This window comes from Sorex araneus, chromosome 3, assembly GCF_027595985.1.
Source record: "Sorex araneus isolate mSorAra2 chromosome 3, mSorAra2.pri, whole genome shotgun sequence".
Classification (NCBI taxonomy): domain Eukaryota; kingdom Metazoa; phylum Chordata; class Mammalia; order Eulipotyphla; family Soricidae; genus Sorex; species Sorex araneus.
Genome location: NC_073304.1, coordinates 212,327,268 through 212,349,779, shown reverse-complemented (window position 1 = coordinate 212,349,779; position 22,512 = coordinate 212,327,268). Strand labels below are relative to the sequence as shown.

The 22,512-nt window shown below is 44.6% G+C and overlaps 2 protein-coding genes across 2 annotated transcripts in view; one reads left to right on the top strand and one right to left on the bottom strand.

Annotated features, from left to right (window-relative positions):
• CA10 (carbonic anhydrase 10) overlaps positions 1-22,512 on the bottom strand; it is a 578,576-nt gene that overhangs the window by 73,684 nt on the left and 482,380 nt on the right. The window lies entirely within an intron of this gene.
• LOC129403601 (ATP synthase membrane subunit K, mitochondrial-like) lies at positions 17,373-17,638 on the top strand. The gene has a single exon (XM_055132900.1). It carries the CDS (start codon positions 17,373-17,375, stop codon positions 17,547-17,549), a length of 177 nt encoding a protein of 58 aa, XP_054988875.1. The 3' UTR covers positions 17,550-17,638.

Genomic DNA, 22,512 nt, shown 5'->3' with positions numbered 1-22,512 from the left:
AAAAAGCATCACGTTAGAGCTGGACCTGGGTGCTAGATTTATGCCATCACATTGCTTCAACTTTCTTCTGAGGTGGAAAGGAGAGGTAGTAATATGGATTTCAGCTTTAGCATGCAGATTAAATGCATGTGTGTGTGTGTGGAGAGAGAGAGAGAGAGAGAGAGAGAGAGAGAGAGAGAGAGAGAGAGAGACTGCTCCACTGTCCTTTCCTCTGCAGGGGCCCTGCCTTTGGCCATCCTCAATGCATCAGGAAAGAGCTCCCCTCAGGACCATGGTATTAGCTCTTCCCTTTGCTTCAAAGCTTTCTCCACCACCACCAATGTCTCTTACTCTGGACACCCAATAGTTCTCCTCTTGAAGTCCTGGTTTCCACATCCCTTCCTTTATGAGCACTGCCCTTGTAATCCTGATGAGTTCTGTCTGCTCCTCCCTAGACCTCTTGCTTTACATTTTCTTCTTTCCAAAGTGATCAACATCTTCTTAGATGCAGAAAAGCATAAGTGATGACTTAATATCTGCCTCTCTTCTAGTGTTGGGGTGGAAGCCACATGAGGGCCAGGATCTGTGTGCCTGCACAGAGGAGGACCGTGACTCTTCCTCTGAATGAGTAAACACGATGAGCAAATCACCACTCATGGAGATGGCTGGGTGCCTTGAGCATTCAGGGAAAAGTATCTCTGAGGTGGTCACTTGGATCCCCAGTTTCCCTCATCCTGGGCTAGGACACGATTCTTAGACCTCGATTTTACCACTCTCCAGCCCTGCAGAGAGGCCAGGCCACTCTCAATCTCCCTCTGGCATTTCCCAGACCCCACATGGACCCTGGGCCCAATGTTCTCCGCTCCAGAATGGCAGTGGCATCAGACGTGGATGGAGGGGCCTCCCCACCCCCACCCCACCCCCCGCAAGGCTGGTTTCTTCCCTCCCAGCCCACCAGGCCCAGCGCTGCCTCCTCCTTACCCCCCACCAGCACCTCTGAGGGCTCCGGCTGCTCTGCCATCTGCTCCAACTGCTGTCGTTGAGTTTTCTCCAAAATCGAAGAGAGGGTTCCCCTCCTCTGCCCTCTGCTGCAATGGCTCATGGGGACCCTAAAGTGAAACAGCTTGTGCACACGCCTCTCAAGGTCACCGGACAGAAGGATCTCTTTCAGCTTTTACTGAGGACCAGACCCTGCACTGAAAGGTCCACCACTCTCCCGGGTCTTGGCTGCAAGAGCCTTGTCCGAGTTTCCTCCCTTTTTTCTTTACCCAAAGGCATCTGAGGGCACCTGTCTCACCTCCAGATTCATGCCAGGAGGGGCCCTCAGTGTCCTGTCCTTTCTGAGACTTCCCTCCAGAGCATCAGAAACAAAACCTGTCTCTCTTACAAATTAAATGGGAACCAGCATCCTAGAAGAATCCAGAGATTTGCGCTGCTGTAGGCTGGTAGCCTGCTGCTCTCTTGGAAGGGGCAGGTCTGCAAAACAAGTCTCGGCCCTCCCAACAGATGGCCCGTGCTAACGGGGCATGGCTGATCCTGTTACAAAGAAATGGAGCAAATGAAAATGTCTCTCTGGCAGATGCACACACGGCTGTCATCCCCACGTGGGGCGCCCTCTCCTCATGAAGATATTGTGTTGGTGGCATTGAGAGGCTGCTGGTAGCAGGGGAAAGAGAGGGGTGACTGTTATTAGCATTATTTGCAATCACTTGCATTTATTTCCTGCTTTAGGCTTAAAAAAATGCTTCTGCAGCTATTCCCTTCACCCAGTTCCTGCAATGTTCTATGAGGCAGGCATGAGCACGGAGGCCAGGGAGAGCCAGGGAGGTGTGGAGTACATGTTCCTGCTGTTTGGCGAGTGATCAGAATAAGTTTGTACCTGGGCCTTTGCGTGGAGGCCTTGGAGGCTGCAGAGAGGATCCAGTGGGGCATCCAACTCTGCCCCTCTGTAGGCACATGTCCTTGGAAGAGGGGCTGTGGGACTGGAAAGGGCAGACTCAGAGCTTGGCTGTGCAGGGACGTGCTAACAGAGCTCTCGGTTCTGGCCCTGGCTGCATCACTCTGCCCTCAGCCAGAGTGAGAATCCTAAATCCTGCACTGCCCCCCATGTCCTTGCCCTCAACAAAAGCTACCCTATTCCATGCTGAGTGGGAGTGGATATTCTGGCTTTGCCTCTGGTAGGTGCCTGCTAGTCTCACCCCTCACCCTCCTTCCCAAATTTCTCCTTGTTCCTACCCCTGGCACACTGAATTCCTTGGTGTTCCCTGAATTGTGACACTCGGGGTGTCCCTATGGCACCTGCAGCTTCTTGCTCTCATGTTTTTCCCTAGCTCTGCTTGGCTCATGCCTTCCCTGCCTTCCACATCTTACTTCCCCCAGGGATGCTGTCCTAATTTCTTCACACCTGCATGGCCTGCCCAAACATGCCTTTCCTCCTCTCTTGCTGCTCTGCCTTGCTTTTCTTTTAAAAGTACATTTTTTTTTTTTGCTTTTTGGCAATGCACAGCGGTTACTCCTGTCTGTACACTCAGGAATTACTCCTGGTGATGCTCAGGGGACCATAAGGGATGCTGGGAATCGAACCCAGGTTGGCCGTGTGCAAGGCAAACACCCTACCCGCTGTGCTATTGCTCCAGCCCCTAAAAGTATATTTTATGTTTTTTTGAAGCATCATGATTTATGGTACACTTCGTGATAGGGTTTCATGAACACAACATTCCAACACCGCACCTTCTACCAGAATATTTGCTTCTATCCACCAGGGTCTCAGGGTCCCCTCCTAGCTGAATCTGTTTTCCTGATGTGCTCACCATCTTCAAATCCTAGGTTGTATCTATTTCCTAGACTGCCACTGTAAAGTTGTAGCTTATTTAAAAATTACGTGTTTATTCTCTCACAGCAGAGAGTCTCTGGCCCGTGTGCCTGGCTGTCGTCCCTGGGGCTCCTCGGAGGGGATGGGCTCCAGCTTCCCTCCCTGCCCTGAGCAGAGCTCCTGAGGTGGAAGATCTCTGGAGCCTTAGCCACAGCCATGCTCAAGGCCCCTCTCCACACATTTGGAAGAGCCTCATGCATTAAGGTACCAGCAGAGGAACTCAGGTGTGTGGGACCCGGGGCTGAGACCTCTAAGCCTGCTCGGAATGGGACTGGGCCTATTCCACCCAGATTTCCCATTTTCCAGTAGCTAGGCAGTCACACCCAGGGACTGCCCCCGGCGCCGTGTAATCCCACCAATGGTCAATATCCAGAGACTATAAAACCAAACTCCTGGATGCAACCTCTTATAACCTACTTCTCCCTCTGGGAGAACCAGCGGGCTACCAAGAGTTTCCTGCCCACATGGGAGAGTCTCGCAAACTCCCCATGGTGTATTCATATGCCAAAACCATTAGCAATGCTGGGTCTCATTCCCTTGACCCTGAAAGCGCCTCCAATGCAGCATCATTGGGAAGGATGAGTAAGGAGAGGCTTCTCAGGGCTAGGACGAATGGAGACGTTACTGAGATCACTCGAGAAATTCGACGATCAAGTCTGGAGGCTGGAAATCCAAAACCAAGGTGTTAGCCGACTTGCTTCTTTCTGGTGGCTTTGTAGAAGACTGTATCAGGTCTCTCTCCTAGCTGCAGGGAGCTGTCAGGAAACCCTGGCTTTCCTTGGCTTGTGAGAGTCTAATTTTTGTCTTTCTCTTCACAGAGTCGGCTTCTGTGTCTGTCTTCAAGTTTGTCTCTTCTTGTAAGGTCACCAATCACTGGATTAATGACCATCTTAACTTGACTGATTGCACTGGCAAAACTCCACAAATAAGGTCACATTCATAGAAATTCGATATTAGGACTTAAACATATCTTTTTGGGAGATACAAGCAACCCATGAGTCTATATTTTAACTTCTCTGCTACTTCTTGTTTACTATGTGTTTCCATCTTAAAATTTCTATTTCTAAATGTTTCTGCTATCTCTTGTTTAGTACGTGCTCCCTTCTAACGTCTATTTCTTCTTACAATGCTCTGGAGGCTTGGACCTTTGTTATAGCCCAAATAAACATAATAGTGAATTCTCAATTCCCCACCCACATTCACCCCATTTTTGGGAACTGGCCAAGAAAATAACTACAAAGCCTTTTCTATGGTATTTCCAGAAGAGCCCTGTTTTGACACATTGGAATTTCAATAAAAGTTTCCAGCTTACACTCAAATTTTATTTACTCAGAGATTGCTGTGGCCTCCAAAAGTGGCTTTAGACAGTTCTTAGCTGTATTATCTCCACCTCGAACCCCTCTTTCTGTAGTCTATGTTCACTTCCTAGCACCCATACTGCATTAGGTCTCATGTACAATTTGGGATCTCACCCAGATGTCACAAATGCCTGGTCAGACAGAGCCTGTCTCCACTCTAGAGCATCAGACTCTTAACCTCTGGAAGCCAAAGGGATCCTGGAAACCATTCATTCATTCTCTTACTCCAGAATTGATGTTTTTTTGGGGGGAGGGACATACCCAGTGGTGCTTCAGGTTTACTCCTGGTTCTGCATTCAGGGATCACTCCTAACGATGCTTGGGGCACCATATGGGGAGCCAAGGATCAAACCTAGGTCAGCCAGATGTAAGGCAGCACCTCTCAATGTACTATGGCTTTGGTCCCCAGAATCGATTCACTGGGCATCTACTACACACAGTACATTCTGAGTTTCTCTTTCCACCTTCCTTAGTCCTCAACCCCTCTTCCTCCAAAGGTGGCCATTATACAAAATGGGCTTGATGCCTGCATTGCACATGAGGGCACTGTGATGGCCCAGCTGGTTGATGGCAGATGCTGACTCAATCACAGGATGCTCAAGTTTCAAACCCCATTGACGGCCACCTGGAAAGCTACTTCTTCCACATTCAGTTTTAACAGGAGAAAAATGATTCGATTCAACCTTGTCTCCTCATCCTGGTGGCATGGTAAGTAGTTTCTAAGGGTTGGTGACAGTGAGTTTATTCATCCAGGTTAGTAAGTACCTTTTAAAAAATCTTATGTGGCACTCTCTGCTATGTACATACCTCCCCCCGCCCCCAACTCATTTCATTTTCATAAGGTCACCTGGACGCAGGCAGAGCTGGTATCATGTGCTCCCCTTCTCCCCACTACTGGGGAGATCGGTGATGTGCACCCCCAGACTAGCTCTGGGACTTGGGGCTCTCTCTGGGGCTCCCATAGTGTCAGCCTGGGATCAGGGATTCAGGGAGATTACGGTTCATAGGCTTTGGGTTCATGCCTGAGATGTTGTTTGGACTGGCTATGTCTCCAAAGGGAATCGCTCTCATTCCAGGTTCTAGAAACTTCTCCCTGCCTTTGTCCCTCTGGTTCTCCAAGTAGTAAACTTCCCCCCACCCCAATTAATGTGTTATTGAGCCACCTCCCTCCCACCATATCTTTGAGATTTGGTCGTAGAATACACTTTCCTTAAATTATCCAATTTTGGGGGGCATCCTCTGAATCCTTCTGGGAATTTGTGGTATTTCAATTACTATGCCCATTTGGCAGAGCTGAAGATGGCGGCTTGGGGAGAATAAGTGGTTTTTCTTATGGCTGCATGAGGACAAAAAGGGTTGATAGGGGGTCTCTAGTCTGGTTTTCTGAGGGCAAAGAGGACAATGCCATTGGCCTGCAAGAAAACTTCATTAACAGGCCCTGTATATAGTGACCAATAAATGGCAGCTAGAATAAATAGCTTTTCCTGGCTAATTTGTTACAATGACCAAACTATAAATATAGAAACTCAGTCCACCTGGAATATCATCATCCTGGAAAGAAGGCAGGTATGTCCCTACTAGATCTGAATCTGAGTTCTGAGTCACTTCAACCCTGTGCTCTCACTTAACCTGGTCTGTACAATTCAGATCAGGCCTCATTCCCTACTTTGGTGGTGAGGATTAAAGAAATGAGTTATCGGTCATAGGTGTAATCTGGCTAAAAGTTCGGAGCCACTTTCAAGCACCTATCCCTGCTTCTTGTCATTCAGGATGATGTTTCTCCAGCATTTTATTTGGATTCCGACTTTAATGGGGTAGGAGATGAAGAGGGATAGAGGGGTGGCACAGAGTAAGCTCCTGAAGAAACACTTAGGAATCCGGGCTTTCTGCCATTAAAAGAGATAAATCTTCACGGAAACCTAATTAAAGTTTTTAAAATTCAGTTTGGATAGTTAGCCAGCGAGGCAGCTTTCCAGGAGGAATGAGGAGGCAGGGCAGTGACCCAGCTGATCCCGGGCTGCCTGCCATCCCAAACAACCACACTGAGCTTGCCAGCTTCTTCCAGGGACCCAGGCTATCTGGGAAGTTTTGGGTGAGGAAGGATGTCCTGGAGGAGGGGGGTGGGGGATGGTCACACTGATGCTGTGGCTTGAGAATGGCTGCCATGACTGGACAACATGCCTTTGGGGAAGGAAAGTCACAATGTGTGGCTCTCACTAAGGGAAGAAAGGATTCATCTTTCGAAATGTTGCCATAGAACTCTGGAATATAGAAAAAAGGAACACACTTTCAAATACATCCCTCCATCTTTCCTTTTATATTTTCTTCCATCATCCATCTATCCATTCATCTACCCATCCATCCATCCATCCATCCATCCATCCATCCATTCTTCTTCCTTCCTTCCTTCCTTCCTTCCTTCCTTCCTTCCTTCCTTCCTTCCTTCCTTCCTTCCTTCCTTCCTTCCTTCCTTCCTTCCTTCCTTCCTTCCTTCCTTCCTTTTTTCCTTCCTTCCTTCTTTCCTCCTTCCTTCCTTCCATAATTTCATAGGTCCATCTGTTCACCCATCAATACGCCCATCCATTCATCATGTATACATCTACCCACTTTTCTTGTTCATTCAATCAAAAGTTAGAGTACTTATTTTCCTCAAACACTGTAGATACTATACTACACATAACACAATATTTTGAAAGAGTTTAATCTCTACAGTTAAGAAGCACACGGTATTTTGACCCACCTTTGTCCTCCTTTTTTTTCCAGGAGGAAGTGAAATAGTGAAGCAAGATAGTTTTTTTATTGAAAGAAATTTATTTAGAAATGTGTGAGGGGAGAGAGAGGAATATGTGTTCAAGAAGAATGTGGGCTTCTCCAGAGTGGAAAAAGCAGAGGAGAGAAATCCATGTTAAAGAGAAAACATAGGTTTGTAAGAGCAAGCCAGCAAGATACGTATCCAAGAGAAAACATGGGTTGAAAGAGAATGTCTGTGAGCTATGTGTTCAAGATAGAATATGGGCTTGAAAGAGAAATCCTACATGCACAAGGTTTTAAGAAGACTGTGTTTGAGTGTTGATTCAGTAATTTAGCAGCTACGTGGTATTGGACAAGTCACTTTCCTTTAGGCCAATTTGCTCATCCATAAAATAATAGCTAAACTAGAGGAATGCACTCTAAAAATCTCAAGATCCAACATGCTTATACTCAGACATATTTAATAAAATAAGTCCGCCATGTGGGTACAGAATTAGTAACCTTTATCTTGCACCTCTATGTCCTACAACGTAAGCAGAATGATCTTTCCATATATATATCTGTATATATATACAGATATATATATGGAAAGATATATATATGTATATATATATATACAGATATATATATGTATGTATATTGACAGGGGAGGTTGATTTTGGGTTTTGGGTCACACTGGGCTATACTCAGGACTTACTCCTGGTTCTGCACTAAGAACGTGGTGGTGCTCTGGGGACAATACAGGGTGTTTGGGATTGAATCCAGATTGGTCACATGCAAGGCAAGCATCTATCCTGCTGTACTATCTCTCCAGTCCCAGAATGAGCCTTTCTAAGTAAAAATGTCTAGTGTTTTGCTTTTTCAAATGTCAATCTAGTTGCAAAGTCCTATCCCTTTTAGGCTAAAGATCAACATTCCTTTTTTTCTTAAATTTTATTTGTTAATTTTTGGGGGGTCACACCCACCAATGCTCAGGTGTTATTCCTGACTCTGCACTCAGGAATCACTACTGGCAGTGCTTGGGGGAACATATGGGATTCCAGGGATTGAACCCAGGTTGGCCACATAAAAGGACTTACCACTTACCCACTGTACTAGCACTCTAAAGATCAACTTTTTTGGGGGGGGGGCAGGGAGGTGGGGATTACACCCACAAGTACTCAGGGATTATTCTTGTCTTGGCACTCAGAGATCACCCCTGGTAGGCTCAGGGAACCGGATGGGATGTTGGGGACTCGACCCAGGTTGGCTATGTGCAAGGCAAGTGCCCTACCCACTTGTACTATCACTCTTGGCCCCAAGACCAACATTTTAAAGGAAGGTTTGTGGCCTTTCTTAGTACTACACTTCATTTTACATCAAGTTTTGACCCTACACTCTTACACTCTTTCTCGTTCATCACTAGACTTCCCTCGACCATGTATCCCCTCCATTACCCACCCAGGGAGAGTTAGCCATCCTAGGAAGCAGCTCACTCATAATGTTTTCAGGAACACATTCTTTCACCTCTTAGACAAGGCCTGGCTTTCTTATGTACACACAGAAACAGGTTCCTTTCCTTAAGAGCACAACCCTACCTCTGCCCCAAATCTTCAGAAATGGTCAACTTAGACAGTCTCCTGCCAGCCTACCAACTGCACGTGCAGGTAGTATGCCTTGTTTGTTCACCCCTGCAGACTCTAAAATGTGCCTGGCTCACATGGGGCTCACACATGAATTTTCCTGAACAATCGAGAGAACAGGATTAGTACCACAGATGGACAGATATGAATTCCCCTTGCACGCCTGGAAACAAGGCCAGGAAATGCTAGCTTTATTGTTTCACCACACCTGAGAATGGAAGAACAATCCATATTTTCCTGCTGAAGGCAAGCTCTCTCAACTGCACCCAGAATGAAAACTGCCTCTAGGGAGACAACTCCTCTGAAACCAAATGGAAACCATGTCAGTGGAGATTCATGGGCTATGACACTGTTGCTGAGTTGCTGGTAGAAGTTTGGGGAGACGGGGCTGGAGTGATAGCGCAGCGGGTAGGGCGTTTGCCTTGCACTCGGCCGACCCGGGTTCTATTCCCAGCATCCCATATGGTCCCCCAAGAACCGCCAGGAGTGATTCCTGAGTGCATGAGCCAGGAGTGCATTGCCGGGTGCGGCTCAAAAAGCAAAAATAAATAAATAAAATAAAAATGAATCTACCAAAGGATCTAGTAATTAAAAAAAAAGAAATTTTGGGAGACACATAGAAAAGGCTGCATAAAGAAGCCAGAACTCAACCAGAATCTTCCATCACTGGCTAAAGTTAAGAGTGTTCTCCATCCAGAAAACTGAGCCAGAGTTAAAAAATCCCACTGAGGAAAAGAACAATACACAATTCAATTTTTGAGCTCGGTTGCAAAATACTTTGCATGTACATGATTGTGAGCATTGGTGCTGGGAAGAGCATGGGTCTGGAGGTCAGAGAGTCCCTGCTGGAGTCCTGGTATCATTGCTGGGCAAGCCACTCTGTGGTAAGCTTTTGTTTCCTCCTCTCCAGGACATTATATCTATCACAGAGCTGTTGGAAGAGGAAATGGAGTTATGTAGACTTGTGCTTGGCCCAGGCTTTGGCATGTTTGAGACCCTGTGAATGGAACCTTACCAATGAGACCAATTCCTTCCCTGGATGTCTTTTGGAGCTTACTTACAGTCCATCTCGTCTGCGCTGGGATGCTAAAGGGAGTCTCTTTGCCAGAAGTGTGCTCCTGGGGGGTCGGAGCAATAGTCCACTGGGTAGGGCATTTGCTTTGCACGTGGCCGAACTGGATTCAATTCCCAGCATCCCGTATGGTCCCCCAAGCATAGTCAGGAGTAATTCCTGAGTGTACAACCAGGAGTAACCCCTGAGCATTGCTTGGTGTGACCCAAAAAGAAAAAAAAACTGTACTCCTGTGGGAGATCTTTCCCTCCCTGGCCGCACACCTTGAGTCCCCCTCAGCATCCAGAGTCCATCAGCCATTCGAATCTGGCTCTGTTTTCAAAACCAATCCAGGATCCAGCTGCACCTCCAGTCACCTACCTAGTCTGAGCTGCAGCAGCTCTCAACCAGATAATTGCTGTTGTCTCCTAATATGGTCTTCCTGATTCTGCTTTTTCCCTCCGTAACTTCTGGTGCAGCACAAGCTTGTCAGAATTTCAAAGGAATCATGCCTCTTCTCTGCTTAAAAACCTCAGAGGAACCTCATCACCTTTAGACCAAAATCCAGATCTAGATCCTGCCCCGCCTGACCTTCATGATTGCTCTGGCCAGCCTGGCTGAGTCTATTCAGTGTCCTTCATATAGGATCTTCCGACTCCTCGCTCTCTCTGCCCCATATACTGGGCACATTCTCTACTTGATCATGCCAGGCTGACCCTCCCCCGCAAATCCTTCAGGGCTCTGATCACCTGTCACATCCTCAGTTTGGTCTTTCTGACCACCTGATTTAGCTCTGTAATCTCCACTCCAGAACAGCCCTGCTGCCTACAAGCCACCTCCTATATTTGCTCTGCAGCACCTGTGCCCGCTGTGTGGGCCACATGTTTCACACAGCTGTCTAATGTCCATCTTCTCCACCACGTCCCAGTATAAAGGAGCTTTCTTTGGTTCCATTGCACACTCAGGATCTGTCCTGGATTATATGGTGGGTAGCAGTTGGGTTCCCCCAGCTGTTTCTGTCCAAGGGGTTTCCCTGTAGTCAAGTTTCTCACTTCTCTGGGATGCAGAGTTCATCCTGGGTCTTAGATGCCACTGGCACCTGGTTTGACCAAGCTTTGGCTACTTGAGCCTTTTATTTTCTTTTTGAGTCACACCCAGCGATGCACAGGAGTTACTTCTGGCTCTGCACTCAGGAATTATCCCTGGCAGTGCTCAAGGGACCATATGGGATGCTGGGAATTGAACCCGGGTTTGCTGTTTGCAAGGCAAATTCCCTACCCGCTGTGCTATTGCTCCAGCCCTACTTGAGCCTATTTTTACAATAGTGGAGAGTCAGGTTCCAGTAGGATTTTAACATTTGGCCTTTTACATCCTGAAGTTGATGGTGCTCTCTTAGGTTACCAGAAATACTTCCTGGAAGCAGAACCACATGGATGTGAACATGGGTTTATATAGGGTATCTGTTCTTACCCATGTTTATCTTACACCATGTTTATCTTACCTATATACATGAAATACTTCTATGTCCTTTACTTACTTTAAATACTTCTATCTTACCTATATACATGAAATACTTCTATGTACTTTACCTATTTATGTTCATGTATTTTTACTGTTCCTAGTCTTAAGCAGAAAAAATGGATTTTCTTCTAGAAGATGGAAGGACCAACAGATTTGGGGCACTATATATATATATACAAATATATATATACATATATATATTTGACAAGAAGGATTTAGCTTTTCCAGGAAAAATCAAGGCATCCAGGAAGAAAGAGTAAGTGGTAGTAGTGTAGTAGTGGTGGGGTTACAGGATGAAAGTCTAGCTTACTCATGGTGGGACATACATTGGCCAAAGGATGGACATTGGGAGATTCGTGGTCAAGGAAGTAGCTAGGTCAAGATACTACAGAAACATTTGGAGGAGATTATCAACCTAGGAAAGAGTGGAGACACTTATCTCTGGGCATGGGGATCACAGAATATAGCAGTAAAAGTAGGGAAGGCTCCCAAAGATGTAATAATTCTTTGCAGCTTTAGTAATCTGAAGTGACTTCTGTGGTTATTCTATTATAGTCTATGGATAAAGTGCATTCCATTCCTTTGGGGAGTCCAGTTGAAGGGAAAGTGGGCAGCGAGGGACACAGAAGAGTCCTTGTCACAGGGCTTGGCTGTGTGGTGGGAAAGCAGTTACAGGATGGTGAACCCTTAACTTGAGGATCTGTCAGTCATACATTGTAACATACACACAGAAACTCTCTTAAACATCGAGAGTTTCAAGCAAAAATATGGACTCATGGTGTGCTTATATACCAATTTGTTGCTTTCCATAGAAATTTTCTGTGTCTTCATGTGAAGGTTTCAGAGCAGAAAATGAGGACAATAGAGGTTGCACGTATATTTTCATTGAATGTATTGTTAGAGGACTCTCTTAATGAAGTGAAATAGTCTATCAAAAGTAGTAAGTTAAATTCTAAGAACGGAAGCTCATTCAGTCACTTTGTTGTATTTTTTTGTTGTTATTTTGATTTGCCACATCAGATGGTGTTTGGGGGTTACTCCCAGCATGATGCCAAGTGGGGGACATGTAAGTGGGAAGGCATGTAGTGCTGGCAACCCAACCGGGCTTCCTGTATGCAAGCGTGAGATCCAGCCATCTGAACTATATCCTTGGTTTCTAGTCACTACTTTTGTAAATTAAGCAATTGTTGTTTTCATTTTTGTTTTGGGGCTACACCCAGCTGTGCTTAGAACTTAACTTCTGTCTCTGTGCTCAAAGATCACGTCTGGCAGGCTCAGAGAATCAAATGAGGTGATGGGGATCCAACCCAGATCAGCTGTATGCAAGGTAAGCGTCCTACCCACAGTACTATCGCTTTGGCTCCCACTCACTCCTTTTTATTGGGGAGGGGCATTCCCAAGCAAAGAAAGCCTAGGAGCCATTCTCAGTGATACTTGGCCAATCAAGCCAGATGGTTCAAAGCTTGGGCTGGATGATGTGATGCTGTTCAGTCCCGTTCATGCCAGAGCTCATCAAGGTCACACTGGACAATGCTTGGAGGACCATTCTGTGCTGTGGATAGAATTTGGATTCCTATTCATCACTATTTAAAGTTCTACTTTCTCTTTTTGTTTATTGGTTTGTTTTGCCTATCTCCCCCACTCTAATTCAAACTGATAGAGAAGGATTCTGTTCATCTTCTTTGACTTCTATGTCAACAGGTACCTGTAGGTACTAGATAAGTAAATAAGTGAATGAGTGGATATATAATGAGGGGATGAATTCATAGATAAAGTCAATAAGGAGCCATCAAGAGAGTTTGATACCCATGATATTCTTCAAAGAAATAGAGCAAACACTCCTGCAATTCATATGGAACAATAACCCCCCATGAATAGCTAAAGCAACTCTTGGGGAAAAGAATGTGGGAGGAATCACCACCCCCCAACCTCAATCTCTACTACAAAGCAGTAATAATTAAAACAGCATGGTACTGGAACAAAGGCAGAGCCTCAAACCAATGGAACAGGGTTTAATTTCCTGACACACACCCTCAAACATATGATCATCTAATCTTTGATAAGGGAGCAAGAAATGTGAATTGGAGCAAGGAAAATCTCTTTAACAAATTGTGTTGGCAAAACTGGACTGCTACATGCAAAAAGAATGGGTTCAGATCTCTACTTAGCACCATGTACAAAAGTCAGGTCAAAGTGGATTAAAGATCTCAACATCAGACCAGAATCCATCAGGTACATGGAAGACAAGGTTGGCAAAACCCTCCACGACATTGAAGCTAAAGGTATTTTCAAAGATGACACACCACTGGCCAAGCAAGTGAAAACAGAGATAAACAAATGGGACTATCTTAAACTAAGAAGCTTCTGCACCTCAATAGATACAGTGACCAAAATACAAAGACAGTCTACAGAATGGGAAAGGATATTCACCCAATAACCATCTGATAAGGGGTTGATATCAAGGATATATAAGGCACTGGTTGAACTCTACAAGAAGAAAACAACCAACCCCATCAGAAAATGGGGAGTGGAAATGAACAGAAATTTTCTCAAAGAAGAAATCCAAATAGCTAAAAGACACATGAGAAAATGCTCTACATCACTAGTCATTAATGCAGATTAAAACAACCATGAGATAGCACTTCACACCACAGAGACTGGCCCACATCCAAAAGAACAAAAGCAACCAGTGTTGGCGTGGATGTGGGGAGAAAGGGACTCTTCTTCACTGCTGGTGGGAATGCCAACTGGTTCAGCCCTTTTGGAAAACAATATAGACGATTCTCAAAAAGTTAGAAATTGAGCTCCCATTTGACCCAGCAATACCACTCCTAGGACTATATCCCTTAGAGGCAAAAAGGTGTAGTAGAAATGACATCTGCATTTGTATGTTTATTGCAGCATTGTTTACAATAGCCAAAATCTGGAAAGAACTGGAGTGCCCAAAAACAGATGATTGGTTAAAGAAACTTTGGTTCATTGACACAATGGAATACTATGCAGCTGTTAGAAAAAATGAAGTCATGAACTTTGCATATAAGTGAATCAACATGGAAAGTATTATGTTAAGTGAAATGAGTCAGAAAGAGTGAGATAGATACAGAAAGATTGCACTCATCTGTGGAATATAGAGTTGCAGAGTGGGAAACTAACACCCAAGAATAGTAAAGATAAGGACCTGGAGGTCTGCCCCACAGCTTGGAAACTGGCCTCACATGCTGGAGGAAAAGGCAGCTGAGACAGAGAAGGGAACACCAAGTAGAGGATTTTGGGAAGACCCATTAGGGTTGATAGATGCAAGCTGAAAGTAGACCATAGACCGAACATGAAGGCCACTCAATACTTCTATTGAAAACTACAACATCCAACAGGAGAGAGAACAAAAGGGAATGCCCTACCATAGAGGCAGGGTTGGGTGGTGGGGGATGGGGTGGGGGTGGTGGGAGGGATACTGGGAACATTTGTGGAGGAGAATGGGCACTAGTGGAGGAATGGGTAAATGATCACTGTATGACTGAAATGCAAACACGAAAGTTCATAAGTTTATGACTATACCTCACAGTGACTCACTAATAAAAAATTAAAAAGAAAGATAGTTTGAAGGATTACCCCACATGCCCTGTGCTCATTCACTTATTTATTTATCTAGAACTTCAGATAGTGATGAATAGGAGTAAGATAATAAAATCAGGGAGTGATGCAGAGGTCTGGGGTTTAGCATTCAGGCTTCTTTGAGAGGTGATGTTGGAATTGAAACCCAAACAATGGGGAAGACTAAACTGGATAAATACCTACGGTTCACAGGGAAATTTTTATAAAATACTAATGGGTGGTCCCATTCCTAGAGGTCCTAACCCAAACGACGGAGGCAGATGACTCTTAAAGTGATTGCAGTATGTAATCAGGACTGCACACCAGGTAGCTAGACTAGACTAAGATAAAATCTTATAAGCCAGATTTGAACCTGCCAAGGACTCGAAGTAGGGGAAATCTTTCAGTGTTTTCAAAGCAGAAAGAAGATGGGTATGTTAGGAAGTGACTCAAGCAGAGGGAGGCAAAGGAATGAATTGGAGGAGGTGAGTCCGTTGTGCCTGCCATAGCTTTAGAACTAACCTGAAGTATTCGGGAAAACAGGAGTCTTGGCTACATGCAGAGGAGGAAATGGTCTTGCTCGGGAGGTAGGGCAGAACACAAAGGAAACACCATGCATCTTCACTTCTTCAGTGTCATCAAATAGCAAACTAATCTTAACTGCAGAATTTCTCTGGTGATCAGCTGCCTGTTTTCCTGGGGTGATCAATCTATGAAAACTTTCCAAATTGTGTTAAAACTGCCAGTTTCTCAGCAAACAGCACAGAGCGTACTTTCCAGGGAGAGAAGTTCAATAATTAAAATGAGTCAGCACTGAAGAACTGCAGGGCGGTTTGATCTAGTTTAGCAGCCGACATTTTCTTAGCAGAAAAATGCAATATCCATAATACATTATTTTGTGCCGCACAGAAGTCAACTAAAACAGAACTGTCTCAGGAAAGACACAGGGGCGCTTGCCAGAAAATCTTTTTGATTTTTTCAGAAAAGTTGGTCTTCAAGACCCACACATGGGGAGTGGTCTTGGGGGGTCTTAATTTGGGGGGGTGCCTTTGGCTCACATCACAGATGCCTGAAGGGAAGGTTCAGAGGAGTTCTCCAGAGCTGTTCTGACAAGTTCTCTCCCTCCCCTCGCCATCCTTCTCTCTCAGGAGGAACTCAAAGGGCAGATAAACATAGCTCCCATGCATGAGAACACCTGGAGTCTAGAAGCCCAGCTCCCATCCTTCCCACTTGCACAAAGACCTCAAAAGGCAGCTCTAATCCTAGGGGTGAAACTTTGCATTTGCCTAGAGTCCTAGGGCTAGAGATGGGAGGCTGTAATGATATTTGTGTTTTGAGAGAAGAGCTCTTAAAGAGAACATCCCTTTCTCTGGGTAGTATTTAGCCCTGTAAACAATGCGTCCCTCACTCACCCCCACTCCCAACAGAGCCCCCTTCACCGAGTGTCCATGAAGAGTGCAAACTGTCAAACCCGAAAGTGGTGTGGCTTCAAGTTTGGCACCTGTGTGAGAGGTTGTGAATCCCATCCTGACCCTGATCCTGGCCCCAGCGGCCCCTCCCCCCTCTACCCCCTGTGTCTCCCACAGAGTCTCTGCATGGGGATGATTCTCCAACTTCAAAGGAAACTGAAATTGGCTCCACTCTGTTCTCCTGGAGTTCAAGCAATTATGGGCCAAACCAAATCTGTGTTCGATTATGCCAAAGACTAAACAACATTTTGCTTTATTTTTTATTTTTTGCTTCACTGACAACAGTCCAAGAGAGGAAGTCTTCAATTAGAGTAGCAGAAAATACTGATTAGAATCAATCAACACCTCTAGAAGTTTAAACACTTAAGTTAATTAAACGGTTCAGTAAACTTGAAGCTAAACTCGAAAAGAGAGATCGCAATGTATAAAAGGACGCTTGGATTAAAAAAAAGCCAGATAATTATCCAACAAGCTCAACATCAACCTCACCAAAGGCTCAGTGGAAATGATTGGGCAGTACATTAATTTTCAATGCAGCTCACACTTACTTTAGCAGCATTACTCAAAAGCAAAAGCTCGTGACTCCTAGGAGCAGATGTGATATTCTTACAAAGGGCTGCTTTAGAGATAAATTATTGGGAAATTGGCAATGTATATGTGGTTTTGAAACAGTCCTGCATATTATGAGCCCCCACGGTTTCCTTATCTGCGATATGAATAGAACCATGCATATGCCAATCGATCTTGCTGATTTTTGTTTACTTAAAAAGCACAACCTAAATGAGTGGAAAAGAGTATGTAAGTTCTAGTCAAAGAACTATACGTTATAAAACTCTACTGCTACAAAATAAAGTCATACACATTGCCAATTTCCCAATAACTTAGCTCTAAAGCAATCCTTTGGAAAAATACTACATCTTCTCATAGGAGTCACGAGTTTTTGCTTTTGACATCTCTGATGGGGTTTCCTTAGAAAAAGCCTAAGGTAGGAAGTCAAATTCAAGTAATTTATTGACTTATTGATTGATTCCTCGGTAAGAGGAGGGTAAAAGGCAGAATAGAAAGAAAGCAGAATAGGTTCCGGTCAGACCTCGGGGTGTCGGTAGACATTGAAGGACACCGACTGAGGGCTCTGGAACTTCTGCCCAGATTGCAGTCATGGCAGGTCCAGAAGCTGATGCCCAACTCCAGTCCCTTGGTATTAAAAAAGACTTCAACTCTTGCACTCTGACAGGTAGAATGAATTGTGTGCTGGCCACATACGAAGGAATCACTCTGTTGGTTTTGTACTTCAAGTTGAAGCCTAAGAAAACCCTAGCTGTGAAGGCAACATAAAATGGATTTTAAACTGTACCTCGTCTGTCCAGTTCTGATATCTGAAGAAGCTAAGGACTCATTGTGATCATTTGTACAATAAATTATGAACCTGGAAAAAAAAAGTGGAATAGAACAGAAGCAAATATCTAAGGGATGTTGGAGAAACTTCAGCCTACGCACTTAGGGAAGGCCTGGTGTTGATAAATGTTGACAGCATGATTCCCACCTAAGGTGAAGAAGTCAGCCCATTGTACACCTGCCCTGTGTGCATGGCTGTGGGAAGAGGGGAAGAGCATGTAAGTGTTGGGGTCTCAGCAGGACACAAGATAAGTGTTGAAGACAAAAGCAGGAGGCAGTTCCTCCAGGAAGGGGGAAATTGTCAGGTGCGATGAGACAGTCACAGTCACTGTGGGTTGAAATCTGTGGCTATCAGGAGGAATATGGGTAAAGGGATGTCTGCTCTATTGGCCTAATGAACTTCTGTTTTAATCTGTTTCAACTGAAGATCATTTGGTATAATCTCAGGGTCATTTTAGGTAGGGACAGTGACAAACATTACTAGTGATGAACAAGTGCATTATAAAATGTATGTGCCTAATCCAGGCTCCAGGCACTCGTATTTGTTTCAAATCTATTAATGAATCATTGATAACTGTGTGCTAAATGAATGGTGAACATATAATGTCCAGCAACAACTAGAGATGGGGTATTTTCCAAGTCCTTTTCAAATGTTTCACAAACATCTATTGGGGAAAAAAAAACTCAAACAATAATTTGTTACATGGGTTTCAGTCTCTGCTGAAGACATGGGTCGCGGTTCTCATGTAGTGTTTTATTAAGTGAGTGGCTTTGGACTTCAACTGTTCAATCTTTAAAGGAAAGGGGAAAATATAACTTGATAGGACTCCCAGGGGGATGAGGAGAAATGGCACTTGAAAACTCATAGCATGTTTTTTTCTCATAAAATGCTTTCCCTCTGGCAGAGAGATTGGAGTGAAGTAGAGGCACAAAGCTAAAGCATTAGAAGACTTTAATAATAAAATACATTTAGGTAAAGCAGCACTGGAATAATGCCGTAAGTTAATAGGAACCATTGACAGGTATTGATCTAGAGAACAATTTTTAGGAAAACAGATACAACATAAATCAAGGCAGACCTGTACTGAGTGCATTCTTCTATTTCCCAACATAGTTTGTATGCAGGCTTGGAACGCCTCTCAGCTAGACAAACTGCAAATTACTAGCAAAATTGGAATTTCTCACATTTTGTATATTTGCAAGGTATCAATGCACAGAACTTGCTACTGCCTCTCAGATTAGTGGGATAGCTTGTCCTTTATTGGGTTTGCCCCAAACAAAACCTTCCCATTTCCGTGAAGGCAAAAGGAAAGTGAGTGGGCTTGTTGGGGTGGGGCACACTGCAGCAGGGACTCTGTGCTGTGATGTTCTGTTTTTCTACATTGGGGCAATGCAGAATCTACTTTCTTGTCACTGCAGGGAAGCTGTAGCCATGGGCTCAGAACAGGGATTTAATAATAAACCAGATGACGGGTTGATGTACTTGTAAACAGGAAGACTTCACTTGTCCAAGAAGACTTTTCACTGAAGTGTTTTCCTATTTTAGTGTTCTTGAGTAATCGGGAACACTCAAGCTCACTGAATGGTCTGAACACTATTATTGTTGCCTTTGACTGAGGGACTAGAATAACATCTGGACATTAGGCACAGTCAGCAAGAGGAAACTCTGTATTTGGCCACTTTTTGACTTGACGGGGACTACATCAAAGGAAGAGATGTCTGTTGGGGCAGGTGAAGGAAGATAAGAATCTTGCATTGATTGAACCCATCAAAGATTCAGGAGGAAGGGAGTACTTGAAGACACGTGTAATAGACATTCATCCAAGAATAAAGTTCAGTTCTGTACCTCTAGTTGGAGATGGTTCCCTAGTTTGCACTTAAATTGAAAATCAAAAGCCAACTTCCTTGACTTCTGGGCTTAGACTAGAACAAAGACAGAGTGCAGCAAGTGATTTTTGTTAGTATTTGTTTTTTCTTAAGCATCTGTTTCTCCTCCTGATAATAGCACCCTTCCTTTCCTTTGGAGATCTGCCCCTTCCTCAGTTCATATGGTCATATGGAAATTCCAGTCCTAGTCCCTGTTCTTGGGTGTGTCTCTGTTCTCCCAGACTAGACCTGATTCAGTCTCTGAGGAATATGAATTAGGATTAGTACTATGAATGAAAGATTTCCCCCGTCATCCCGTTGCTCATCAATTTGTTCGAGCGGGCACCAGTAACATCTCTCATTGAGAGACTTATTGTTACTGTTTTTGGCAGATCCCGTACGCACGGGTAGCTTGCCAGGCTCTGCTGAGCCGGTGAGATACTCTTGGTAGCTTGCCGGGCTCTCTGAGAGGGGCAAAGGAATCGAACTCGGGTCGGCCGCATTAAAGGCAAACGCCCAACTGCTGTGCTATCGAATGAAAGATGACTGAAAATAAATCATTTCTCAACACTTGTATCACTTGTCATCCTGTTGATCTTTGATTTGCTCACGCGGGCACCAGCAACATCTCCATTCGTCCCTGCCGCGTGCTACTGTAGCACAATGGTATCTGCTCACTCCAGGAATACGAAGAGCCTTAACATTTTCTTTCAGTGTTTTGACAAAGAAGTCTGACCATCTCGTAGGTGGGCAGCCATGCAGACTTTTGACGTCCTGTGGAATCCAGTTGGTAACAGCTCTAGTCCAGCGGTCGTCTCTAAATCACATTACATGTCCAGCCCATCTGATTTTTGACGTCTTTCAAATGAGATAGCGTCCCTGATTCTTGATCGTTGACGGAGGTCGGAACTCCGGATTCCTCCTCTCACTTGGGTGAAATGCGATATTCCAAGCATAGCTCTTTCGATTCCTCTTTGGGATACCTGAATAGTGTTCTCGTCCTGTTTTCGTAGGCCCAGGTCTCTGAGGTGTATGTTATTGCAGGAAGAATGGTGGAGTTGAAAAGATATGTCCAGAGTCAGAGGTTCTTTGTCCTCTTAACCACTTCTTCTGACAACTCTTGAAGGCATTCCACGCTGCTCTCTTCCTCCTGCGCAGTTCTGGCACCAAGTCATTCCTCATGTTGAGTTCTTGACCCAGGTACACATAGCTGCTGCATTCGGAGATGTTAGTTCCATTGAGAGCAAATGGAACATCAGGGACTAGTTCATTTTTCATAAACATGTTTTGGTGAGATTCAGCTGCAGTCCAACCTTTCCACATTCTCGGTAGCAGTTGGCCAGCATTTGTGCTGCTTGGCTAATGTTTAGTGTTATTAGAATGATGTCATCAGCAAAGTGGAGTTGGTGTAGTTGCCTACCATCTTCACTCCCATTTCTTCCCATTTTAGTCATCGCATGACATTCTTGAGAGTGGCACTGAAGAGTTTCGGTGAAATGGTATCGCCCTGCCAAACTCCTCTCTTTACATTGATGATTACTTTTTTGTAGAATGGTGAGATCCTGGTGGTGAATCTCAGCTCTAGGAGGATTCTGATGTACAGATCGCGGAGGATCCTGATGTAGAGTTTGAATGCCCTGTTTGGCTAAGGCTTCCATGACTGCTTCAGTCTCAACAGAATCAAAGGCCTTCTTTCCTTCTTTATTTTTTAAAATTTATTTATTTTTTAATTAGTGAATCACCGTGAGGGTACAGTTACAGATTTCCACATTTTCGTGCTTGTGTTTTCCTCATCAATGTTCGAGAACCCATTCATCCACCAGTGCCCATTCTCCACCACCAATGATCCCAGTATCCCTCCCACCCCCAATCTCATCACCCCCACCCAACCACACCTCTGTGGCAGGGTATTTTTTTGTGTTTCTCTCTCTCCTTTTGGGTGTTGTGGTTTGCAGTAGGGGTATTGAGTGGCCATTGTGTTCAGTCTATAGTCTACTTTCAGCATGTATCTCCCTTCCCGCGTGGGTTCTCCAACCACATTTTACTTGGTGTTCCCTTCTCTATCTGAGCTGCCTTTTCCCCCAGTATGTGAGGCCGGCTTCCAAGCCATGGAGCCAACCTCCTGGAACTTATTTCTACTATTCTTGGGTGTTAGTCTCCTACTCTGTTATCTTATGTTCCACAGATAAGTGCAATCTATGTCTGTCTCTCTCTTTCTGACTCATTTCACTTAGCATGATACTTTCCATGTTGATTCACTTATATGCAAAGTTCATGACTTCATCTTTTCTAACAGCTGCATAATATTCCATTGTATAGATGTACCAAAGTTTCTTTCATCAGTCATATGTTCTTGGGCACTCGGGTTTTTTTCCAGATTCTGGCTATTGTAAACAGTGCTGAGATGAACATGTAAGTGCAGATGTCATTTTGAACTATACTTTTTTGCTTCTCCGGGATATATTCCCAGCAGTGGTATTGCTGAGTCAAATGGGAGCTCAATTTCTAATTTTTTGAGAAGCGTCCATATTGTTTTCCAAAAGGGCTGAACCAGTAGGCATTCCCACCAGCAGTGTAGAAGGGTCCCTTTCTCCCCACATCCACACCAACAGCAGTTGCTTTTGTTCTTTTGGATGTGTGCCAGTCTCTGTGGTATGAGGTGGTATTTTTCACTAGGTGAACTCTACAAGAAGAAAACATCCAACCCCATCAGAAAATGGGATGAAGAAATGAACAGAAACTTTCCCAAGGAAAAGATACGAATGGCCAAAAGGCACATGAAAAATGCTCTTCATCACTAATCATCAGGGAGATTCAGACCAAAACGAAGGCCTTCTTTAAACGTTAGACAGAGAGGCATCCTGAACTCTCGAGAAACTTCAATGAGCCTGGTCACTGTGTGGCTATGGTCGATCGTGCTGCATCCTTTCGGAACCCGGCTTGCTCACATGGGTGTCCTTTGTCTAGTGTTCTGTGTATGAAACTCAAGTTCATTTCTCAACAAATACTTAAAAACTAAGCCAGAGGTCTTTGACCT

Coding starts and splice junctions, on each gene's coding strand:
- LOC129403601 (XM_055132900.1), top strand. CDS start 17,373: ATGGCAGGTCCAGAAGCTGATGCCCAACTCCAGTCCCTTGGTATTAAA.